General features: G+C 41.6%; 1 protein-coding gene across 3 annotated transcripts in view; it reads right to left on the bottom strand.

Annotated features, from left to right (window-relative positions):
* The window catches only part of DGKQ (diacylglycerol kinase theta), a 94,041-nt gene that overhangs the window by 81,861 nt on the left and 638 nt on the right, over window positions 1-11,542 (bottom strand). Inside the window, exon 1 of one of the 3 annotated variants that reach the window (XM_035309226.1) lies at window positions 1,774-1,795. The exons of the other annotated variants lie outside the window; for them this stretch is intronic. Within the exon in view, the coding sequence (XP_035165117.1) occupies window positions 1,774-1,780 (7 nt within the window). The 5' untranslated portion in view covers window positions 1,781-1,795. Of the gene's footprint in view, window positions 1-1,773; window positions 1,796-11,542 lie in introns of those variants that run through there. 3 annotated transcript variants of the gene reach the window in all.

Genomic DNA, 11,542 nt, shown 5'->3' with positions numbered 1-11,542 from the left:
GGAAGGGAAGGGAAGGGAAGGGAAGGGAAGGGAAGGGAAGGGAAGGGGTGTACCTCCTCATGCTCTTGGAAGGCACTGCAGGGATCTTTCAGTGATAGCCAACTCAAAATTTCAGCAAGATGCCATAGGGATAAGAAGAAAATCAAGCATCACCTGCCATTACAGACAACCCTCTTGAAAAGCAGTTAAATAACACTCTTTTCTCTGGCTTTGTCTAAAGCTGAAGCCTCTTTTGTCCTCTAGCGTAGGTTGCCCACGCCATCAACTGAACTGTGGATTAAAAAAAAACAAGGGCTACAGCAGAGAAATGCCAGCTCTGCAGCGTCTGTAAGCAAAGAGGGAAGGCAGGGGCAGAGAAACATGTAGCAGCTAAAAACAGGAGAGCTTAGAGGCAAACTCAGGCAGTCTGTAGGACGTGCACACCAGTGTCATGAATACTAATGACATGGTACTTAACACCCTGCAGCAATTGTCTGCTACAGCTTCTCCAATTTACTGCTTTCAAATTTATGCTTTACAAAGAGAAACTTTGTCAATTGTTTACCATCCTTCTCCAGCTGACTCAGGGTTACTGGGCAAAACAAAGAGCTATAGCTGACAGTATTCAGAGCAAAACAGCACAACACCAACCACAAGGTGGTCCCACCCCAGCCCTCGGTTTTAAGGAAACTCCACTAAAACTATTTGACATCCCCATAACCAAATCTTCATCATGCCTGGGGAACCGAGCTAAATATTGTAAGTTTCCAGCCCTCAAATACCGTGAACGGTTCCCTGCATCGCTCCTGCGGGTTGCCTGCACAGCACAGCGTGCAAAGCTTCACACACCGCAGTGCCAATGTCACACATCAGTAACTAGTTTCTGAAAATCCAGGTAGACAACACAGAAGTCTCCTATAAAAAACAACAACAACAAAAACCAGTCCTGTTAACACTTCTGCAAGTTTAGACACACAACAAAACATCTCCTCACGCAAAGGAGAAACAACAATATCACATCTTCAGGTTTTAAAAAGAAGAATTTGAGTTAAATCAGCAGGGCAGACTGCAACAGAATTTAAGGCATAATAGGACTTCATATGCCATGATGGTATTTTGTCAGAAAAGGATGGTGTTGAAACAATTGCCTGTAATCCCTCACAAAACACCAAGATTTGGCGATGCTCTGAACGTTACAGCATGGGGAAAGGTCTTAATGCAGTCCTGAGACCACAGGGTGCATCACTGGGGGCACAGTGGTACAATGCACACATATCGCACGCACACAGAGACCAAATCAATTTGCTCAGTGCCATGGGGAAAGAAAGTAAAATTTCCCTCCAAAACACACCTAAGTCTTTGAATGCATTAAGGAAAGAACAGCAGCATTTCACATAAAACAAACTTCCTCCACTCAGTGACACAATCAGCATGCAGGAGGGCTGGATTCCCTAGTAGGTGCAGCTCCTTTCACTGCCCCTTTCAGAAAGTGAATACAGAACATGAAAACACAGTAAAAAAATAAAATTGAAGAGACTAGGATAAAAAACAGAGTTATTCTTAACTACAATAGCACCCACCTGCCTCCACTGCAGTTATAATTTTAAAAGAAACACTGAGTACAGCTTAAACGTAGGCCAAATTATTAATATTTGTAACCCAAGATGAGTGCTCTTGCTCTTTTAACATGGGTGATTTCAATATTAGTTAGCACATCTCAACACTTCAGATCACCGTGAAACACAACAAAACAAGGGAGGAAAGAAAAAGAGCAGTTGCCATGGTAACCCCTACCTCTCATTCCTACAGTGCTCTGTTTCCAAAGTGCAGCACAGACAGAAGAGTACAAAACTACAGAACTCAAGTGAAAAACAGAGCAAGAAACAAAAATTTAAAAATAAATAAATCCAAAGAAACAAGCTCCTGGGCCAGCTGGATAAGTACACTCAATGTTTTCTTTAGCTTGTTTTTTACGAGGGTATTGACATGATCCGGAAACTAAAGGTAAATGATTCATACAAAGCAGACCAGAGGAAAAAGTGAAACACTCACAGTATTTAAAGAAAGCCTCCCAGATTTAATGTGTTAATCTTTGTGCCACTTTTTGGAACCATCATTCCCATCTTATTACAAATTTCAAGTATTTAAAAAAAAATCCTGTCAAGAAAGAGTGGTGATTTCAATTCTACCACATTGGCTTGAGTCACCGATGAGACTAAAGCCTATACTTATCTTGAATTTAAGGAACGGTCTCTCCTTCACATGAGTAAGTTCATATATAATTCATAGAAGCTGAACATTAACATCTAACTGGAGAACAGAAGCCTGCAATGTCAAAATGTTATATACAACACCTACAACTACACCAGACCTTTCAACACGCAATAGCTCAGTTCACCAACCAATAAAATTCAGAATCTACCCCTGAAGTACTGAATTAGTGTAATGTATCTCCATTATCCTTACAGACTTGGGGGAAGGAAGAGGAGGAGGACTTATTTTTAAAATAATCTACCTGCTCCTACTGAAGAATAATGCTTGAATGAAAAATACAGTAGTTTAAAGAAACCTCAAGGCACTTGCCAAAAAAGGAGCTATTCTGGAGAAAGAAAAGATAAGAGGGACAGAATAAAGGAGGTCTGAACCAGCACAGACATGAGGATACTTTACTGTCTTGAAGAGTATTTTTAACATTACAGTATTTTTACCAGCTACTTGAGCCTATTTCTGACCAAGGATTTGGCTGGGGAGGTCTGATGGGCTCAGCTGCTACTGGGAAAATGAGGCAGTGGTTAACTTCTTTTTATCATCATTAAGAAGAGAAACTACAGTTATGGCAGTCAGTGGCACAGAAACCAAAGCAAGAATTGCTTCACTTGGTATTGTTCACACAGGAAAGCCATCTTCACACAAGAGAAAAAAAACAACAGAATGAAACCATAAGAGGAATAGATGCTGTGTTTCAATTCAAAAGCTCTTTTCTCAAAACTTAGAGCTCTTAGGCTTTATATTACAATGAAAGCCTGTGTCCTCTCTACAATGGCACAAACAACATATTCCCTCCCTGTGCCTCTGACACCATATTCAATATCTCACTTTTTTGGAAGGTTCTGCCTCTCTTCCTCCATACCTCCTCGCTTTGGGTCACATACTTGATCTCTCATTCAGCATCTACTGTTTGCACAGTTAAATCTCCCCACAATCCAGGCATCAAACATGATTGTGAGAGCCATTTCACCAAGTTGTGACTCCAGCTCCTTCTATGATAAAGTGTTGTAATTACTTTCTGAAGGGCTGTTGTTGACACCAATGACAGAAGCAGACAGAGATGTGCTGCATACAACTCATGCACTGTATGCACGACTCATGCACAACTCATCCCGGTATGGTACTATGGCACCAGTACATGCAATGGCCTCTGTTGCCTCCCAGAATTTCTGCATCAACTTGCAGAAGCATCCAGAGAGCATTAAATTCGCTAAACATTTGTGAATATCCATGAAGTCTGAAATCCCTCGTTCCAGACCTCCATATCAACACTGTTTTCAGAAGTGGATAACATGAAAAAGCTGTTTTTCTTAGGTCATGCTACTCAACTCACACCTTTGCTTTATATTTAAAGGCTATTTTTGTAGCAGATACAGTCTAGGAATGCTAACCCTAAACACTTTCCCCTGCAAATTTGTGTTTGTAGTGATTTACACTTTGGCATCTTAAGTAAGCTATGAAGAAAATCTTTCATCTCACAAGAGGTATTTTCAATCCTGAAAGAAAGAAAACCAACAGTCTCAGAGATGACTAGAATCACAGAGACACAAAATGGTATAGATTGGAAGGGACCTTAAAGACCATCCAGTTCCAATCCCCCTGCCATAGGCAAGCATGCCACCCACTAGATCCGGTTGCTCAGGACCTCATCCAACCTGGTCTTGAACACCTCCAGGGATGGGGCATTCTCTGGACAACCTGGTCCACTGCCTCACCACCCTATTAAATAATTTCTTCCTAATACCTAATGTAAACCTACTATATTCTGGTTTAAAGCCATCACTCCTTGCCCTCTCACTGCACCCCCTGCCAAAGAGTCCCTCTCCAGCTTTCCTGTAGGCCCCCTTTAGGTACAGGCAGGCCGCTGTAAGGCCTCCGCAGAGCATTCTCCATAACGAATAACCCCAGCTCCCTCAGCCTGTCTTCACAGGAGAGGTGCTCCAGCCCTTTGATCATCCTCATGACCCTCCTCTGGACTCGTTCTAATACTTCCATGTTCTTCTTGTGCTGGGGGCCTCGGAGGTAAATGCAGCACTCCAGGTGGGGTCTCACAGGAGCAGAGGGGGAGAATCCCCTCCCTCACCCTGCTGGCCACGCTGCTTTTGATGCAGCCCAGGATACAGTTGGCTTTCTGGGCTGCAACTGCACATTGTTAGCTCGTGTCAAGATTCTCATCAACCAGCACCCCCAGGTCCCTCTCCTCAGGTCTGTTCTCCACCCATTCTTCATCTGGCCTGTATTTGTGCTTGGGATTGCCCCAGCTCAGACGTAGGACCTTGCACTTGGCCTTGTTGAACTCCATAAGGTTCACACAGGCCCATCTCTCAGGTCTGTCCAGGTCCCTCTGGATTGCATCCCTTCCATCCTGTGTGTCAACAGCTTGGTGTCATCAGCAAACCTGCTGAGGGTGCATTCCATCCCACTGAGCCTTTCATTCTATACCCAGATATTTCCCACATGCCCTCTCCATACTTGGAGGAATCTTAGCAATTTCCTTGTATTCTTCTGTCTTCTTTTGAAGCTCCCAAAGATTTCAACACTGAGGAAGTATTCTCCTTCAAAACACTTAAGGAACTGGTTAGTAGAGCACTTCTATATTCACTGCTTAACAGAGCATTCCAGTTCTTATCTCCACACACTAGAGAGAAAGTACTGCAGAAAAATGACAGTGTCATTTCCTGAATTACATCATGACAAACCAAGGCATTCAAACATGACATATTCTGCCAAGTCAAAAATGCAAAGAGGAACAGAGATTTTTTTGCTACCTAATCTCACACTTAAACTGGAAGTCCTATTTCCTTATCAGTGTAATCCAATGCTGCCCTACAGAACAACACACTCCTCCTACTTTAACCACAGAAGTTCAAATCATTCGGTTTCTCCTAAGCACCTGTGTTTAGCAAAGTACTCAGAATGCTTCTAGTAATCTTCTGTACGTAAAATCCAGGGACTGACTGAACTGTGGTCAACTCGAGTCATTTTTTTTTTTTCTCATCTTGAGTTGATTCAGATCTTAAACTATCTTGTTTTTACATAGCAAGTGGCATCAAATTTATCTCATACATGTGGTATTGAAAACAGCTGCCAAGCAGGTAAACAGTATCAGCATACTGTATAATCCCAGTCCTGCTTCCAAGTAAATCATTCAGATTAAATCATTTAAATAGGAAAAAAAGAAACAAAAACATATATAAAAATACAAACACATTCTTTTATATTTTCACATATAAATGTGAATGTGCATACATGAATATGTATATATGCAAACACACGTTTTTCCAGATTCAAGAAAATAAAAATATTTAAATTAACACAGAAAGTGAAATTAGGGGTTGATTCTATTCTAGTGAGTAACGGATTTGATGGGACTTCCACAAGTGAGGCATCAGTGAGCAACAATACAATTTAAAGGGAAGATTATTGTATGCACACCTAGAAAAAAAGAAAAAAAGAAGTATGCTTCCAGCAGTTCCCTATCACATTGTGATAATGCAAAGATTAGTTTTTGCTCTTTGCTTGGGTGTGTTTCCTCACAGCCTTCTCTCACAACTTAAAGGCACCATCAAGCAAAAAGACTGAAAAAAAAAAAAAAAAAAAGAACAAAAGGTGATCAGAAGACATTATTTTGTCATTTAGGAGGGCTGTATGCTAGACACACATCCTGTTCTTTTCCCACACTGCAGCTGAGTCAAAGTAAATACACAAAGGTAACTTACTCATCTGGTTTTGATAGGCATTGCAAAAGCAGTTTCTCCAAAGGGGTTTACCCAAGCAGGCAGGGACTTTGAGCCAGCTCAGGATGGACCTCATGGGCAACAAGTGGCCCGGAAAGATGACAATTTGAAGTGATGAAATGCAGCATTAGAAACAATTTTGGGAGGCATGCAACATAACCAAAATGCAGAAGTCATCTGGGGACAACCTGAATCAACGATAAGTCAGGAAAAAAGCTGCCACCTGAGAAAAAAAACTCCAAAAGCAGGAAGAGAATCAGACTTCTGATGGGATAGTAAGCAGAAAAAGCAACATTATAGATGAGTTCTAATGCTTATATAAACAAAGAGGAGAAAACAGTCAAGCCAGGAGGACCTTCCCCCAAAAGAGCACTCACTGAAAATGATGCAGGAAAATTCCTTCTCCTTGGACTTAAAAATCAGAATGAGAGAGGGAAAAAAAAAAAAAGGCAACACTAGAAACACAGGAACAACTGTACAACCTTTCAAGAGCAGAATGAAAGCTAAAACCACTGCATGTCATCCTGCAGTGGACAATAAGCAGGAGACCACCTCAAGACCAGCATCTGTGCCTAGGTTAGTCAACGCCCCTTACATGTAACATATCCCTTGTTGTTGTAAGGCAACTGCCAATGTAACATGGTTGCTTAGTGGGGTTATATCATGTAGGAAACCCCAGGATACTATGCCTAATGCTACCACAGGTTATTGTAGGAAAACATTGACATAAAAGCAAAATCACTACTTAAAAAAAAAAAGTGCTGATGCCTAAACCCAAAGGAGCACAGGGTAATCACACAGAGAGATGCGCGTCACTGGGGGAGATGTGCTACATCCCACTTTAATACAAACTCCTACATCTAGAAACAGGGAATGCACACCACCTCTGGAGAAAGGGAAAGGGCTACCACAATGCACCCAGAAAGAAACCGGACCTGAGCTGGGGAGAAACATCACACAAATATCATGGAAAGCAGGAGCAGAAGACTGTCTTTGTAGCCATGAAGTACTGACCTCACCTCTGTCTGAAACAGCCTATCCAACTTTTTAAAGAAAATGCTGTTAAGGCACTCACATACAGTGCTAGGAAAATGCTTTACAGGGAAAGCCTTAGAGTTCAATGTGCTTTGTTTATCAGAAAAAAAAATAACTAGTCAGGCATTCATCTCCCACATAACTGCAAGAATGAATAGAAGGCTTTTAGACCCTTTACACAGTACAGCAAGAACTGTGGTCCGTGGGAAACTCACCAGAGGAAGACTGAAAAAATTTATTGCAAGAAGAAAGGAAACAGAGGGTATAAGCCTAGAAGGTGGCTGAGAAATACCTGAACATTTTAAAAATAAGGAATACTAGATGAAAGATTGCCTGGAAAGAAAACCTGCAGAAAACAAGCTGCAGCCCTCAGCTACTCCACCACATGATGGATTGATGAACACCTTCTTTATTGCTTTTGTCATTTATCACCAAGTCAGACCGAGGCAGTGACAGAGATGATATATAAACGTGCTGTGTGAAGCCTGGTATTGGATTACTGGCTTTAACACTTTCTGCAGCAAGTTATTTCCTACCTAATTTAGTTCCTGGACTCAAACGTAGGTCTAGTCCATCAACACAAAATATAGCTTCTGGCTACACGAGCTGTGCTCATCCTTGCAAAGTTCCCCATACATTCCTTGGCATCACTGTTGGTGACAATGACATTTTTTCTCTGAAGCACTGTCAGAAGGGGAAGGTGAAAAGAAATTATCTTCAGTGAAAAATGGATTAACCTCCAAATGCAGACCGGTAAATAAATTGCATCTTTCCATCTGTCAGTCAATGTTCCCAGCTTTTTTTCCAATGTATGTTTTAGCTTGACCAGAACTGAGTTAAGTTTCTGTCTCAGGGTTTCTTCTGGAGTTTTATTTTTGTTTGTTTGTTTTTGGGGTTTTGTCTTATTTTTATTTTTTGACTTTGTGTTTGTTCCTCAGATGGATTCAGAGCTACATGGCTCAATGTAAGTTTTAAATGCAGCAGTCACATCTACACAGCAACTCTTCAGCCACAAACTCACATCACACCTCAACATCAAACACCTATTGTCGCACTGCAAGGCCTCACCACTGACAGGGAACATGCTGCAGAACAAAGAAAGCTAGTACTGAAAATTAAAACTGATTGTGGGATAGAAGTGAGATTTTACTGTGGTTTTACCTCCTTTCAGCTTTTATTTTTAGTTTAAAATGCAACAAAAGCAAGGCAAGCTCATTGGAAGACAGAATAATTTGTTTTCCTTTTGAACTGCAAGCATTAAGACCTTCTGGGGAATCTCATAGATCATTCACTTCCCTCAAACTAAGCTGAACCAAACCAGCAGGGTCAAGGATGTTCCAGCTGCCAGACCCAAGAGCAGAATTAACCAGAAAGGATGAGAGTTCAACACGATCACTACTCTTCCCTGTATTCCCTGCTGCTATTTCCTCATCTCTGAAGAGAGAAACTGCCTATGGGTCCAACTCCCAGATTCAAACTAAGCCAGGATCACAGTACTTACGTACCCTCCCTATCCAACTCCAATTAGACAGAGCAGTCTTCAAGTGGAACAGATGCCATTCAGATGTCCACAATGCACATCTCCAGACCACTGCAGAGATGCTGTCTGAACATCTCCATGTTCTCCTAAACCAGCAAGACACAACATGGCTTGCCTATGTCTGGGATGTGCATATCTGAATCACAGCAGCCTCGCCTAAAAAAAATCCTTTATGGCAATGTTTTTAAGGGAGGGGTTTATGACGAACTTAACTCCAGTTCACCATTTGCATTGCATTCTGCAAAAGTTGAAGTGCTGTCAGACAGAAAGCAGTGGAACCAACCTAGGAGAAACAGGAATTTCTGTGCCTTGGAGTAAGTTTGGAGGTTCTGCTTAGAACGCAAAGCCTCCAAACAAAAACAACAAAACAGAAAACAAGGATGCTATTTCCCTGAATATTACTTCACTTAATGCCTTCATATCCAGACAAGCACCTTATGCGCTTGAATTTCCTAGTAGAAGTGAGTACAAAAAATACAAAAAAAGACCCTGATAGTGTCTTCCAATAAATGCTCTAGGAAAATATACAAAAATAACCTAAAAATGACTAAATAATTCTGTTTAATTTACCAACCAACTTGCTTATTACTTAAATCCCTTACGTTTTACCTTTGGCTTAAATAAATCAACTTAATTTCACATTAGATTCATAGCACTAGAAGAATTTGTAGCCTCCAGAACATACAGATCATAGAATCATCCACAACTCTTCCTACACACATATATATACATATTTAAATCTGATATTAAAAAAAAAAAAAAAAAAAGAAAAAGTGTTGTGAAAAGAGTGTATTTAGTGGTAGATAGATATAAATCCAAAACTCCAAATTCAGTACTTGCTCAAAAAAAAACAAACAATTTTTGAGTGTATGAAATAACGCCGCTACCCATAAGAACTCAGCTGTCTTGGTTTCATGTATAGACTTTACGTATTGAATAGATTTATATATTGAACTTACAGGATGCACACATACATATACAGAAAACTAGCCACTTACACGCTTCTTCCCTGACAAGCCTAAGGAAATTCAAAACCCACTCAAAACTGAAATGACCAGGCTTTGGAAAGCAAGACGAATACAAGAGAGTCATTGTTCTTGTTGCAATCGAAACATCACTTATTCTTTCACATACACATACTTATCAAAGGAAGTGACAGCTACAGTGTAAAGTGGCAAGAAAAATAAAGAGTCATTTAGAAAGGGTTTATGGAAAACAAATGTGAAGGAAAAAAAAAAAGGGCAAACAGATCTGCAAGCCTGGTTGACTGAGATTAAACTAAGTATGTGCTCAAAAGCATAAGACAGTAACATCTTCAGACCCAACTTAGTCCACATGGGAAGACTACCAGCTCCCACCTAAAACATCACTTACAAAAATACCTATGCGGCTCCAGCAGGACAGCTGCAATTCTCCCCAGATCTGTCTCCCTTCTTGTGCAAAGTTCTGGTGACACAGCACTACAGGCCCTCCACTGGAGAGGTGAGCTTCACCTTAAAACAGAGCGGTTAGATGCAGGATGCTCTGTGCCTTATGTGAAGAGCATCGGAGCATCTCTCCGATGTATTTTTCAGAGTCTGCATGAAGAAAAGGGAAGAAGCACTCATCTTGGCCCATGCAGCCAGAAAGGTGCTAAGAATTCATTATACTTTCCTGTATTTTGCTAAACTGCCGCATAACCCATGTGGGCATGTGCCAGTCCGTGCTGAGTAGCTTGGTAGGTTTACCAAAGAACTCCATAGACCAGAAAATTCACATACGCAAGATGTTATTTTCACAAGGCATGACTGCAATTAAAACTCAAATCCAGGCCATTTAGGCCACACAACTGCTCAAAGCAATGACTGGCAAGCTCTCTCCCCCCAGCCCCTTTATTTTGGAGGAGTCTTATCTACAGCTTGCTCAATTCTTTTCAAAGTCTGGAAACTTTCAGTTTGCTCCAGACCAGTTTTGAGCAAGACACAAGGAGCACCAGATGACTGAGCACCTGAAAACAGAGGATTTGTAAGAGAAGCTGTTGCAAATCCAACCAGAAAAAGGGCATGGAGCAGCTTCATTTTGAAGCCTGCATGCCATTCATCGAAAGCAGCCCAGCTAAATAAGAGGTCAGCTCAGCTGCAATTACACCTGTAATCCCAGTCTCTCTGGGGAGGAGAAAGAGGAGATAGCTGTTATCCACTAAGTTTTTCAGTCTGCCACACACATTTCCTTCACTAAAAGCAGGGTGGGTTATTTCTGATTTTTGATCAACGTGGCACTCCTAAGAGATCACCCTTTTATTACTTTCTAGAGAACAATGATCAAATTCCACTAGTTAAAGCAAATGTGACAGGGAGGTAATTATTAAACAGAACTTACTTCAAATACCGTTCGAGAAAACACATTAGCGTTCATCAAATAACCCAGAAAGAGTGAGCTGCCAGGCTGCTTAACGAGGCACCGCGATCTGCACACAGCTGTCAAAAGCAGCCCCAGTCAGCAAATAACACACCAGGTATTTGTGAAATCCGTCGTTTAGCAGCGAGTTACCAGAAAAGAGAAACACGGTGAGGAGCGCAGCTGGTTGAAAACAGCAGGAACAAAGCAAAAACGAAGAAAACAGAGTTTTTTGACGTAAGGACACATGTGTGTCCTGTGATAGTACGCTCTTTGCTATACGGAGATGCGCATACCCTGTGATATTATAGGTATTTCCCCCCAGATTTTGAGCAGGGAATGTCACGGCTAATGAAGGCTGCGAATATTTTTCTCTCTCTGGCTACCTCTTGCACACACTTGTTTAGGCTGGAGCCTTCAGACGGAGGTTTTTTAGAGGCAACATCTGAGCCGATGTGGCTTGGCAGCAACTCCTTAACACGCCATCCCGAGGGCAGAAACCCCTCGGAGGAGCCATCCTGGAAAGCGAAGGAAGGGAGCAACCGCTCCGGACATCCAGCTTCCCCAACTAGGAAAACACCCCGAATTCGAGCCGGAGGAAGCCGGG

Source organism: Oxyura jamaicensis, chromosome Z (assembly GCF_011077185.1).
Source record: "Oxyura jamaicensis isolate SHBP4307 breed ruddy duck chromosome Z, BPBGC_Ojam_1.0, whole genome shotgun sequence".
Taxonomy (NCBI): Eukaryota; Metazoa; Chordata; class Aves; order Anseriformes; family Anatidae; genus Oxyura; species Oxyura jamaicensis.
This window is presented reverse-complemented; position numbering and strand designations above follow the sequence as displayed.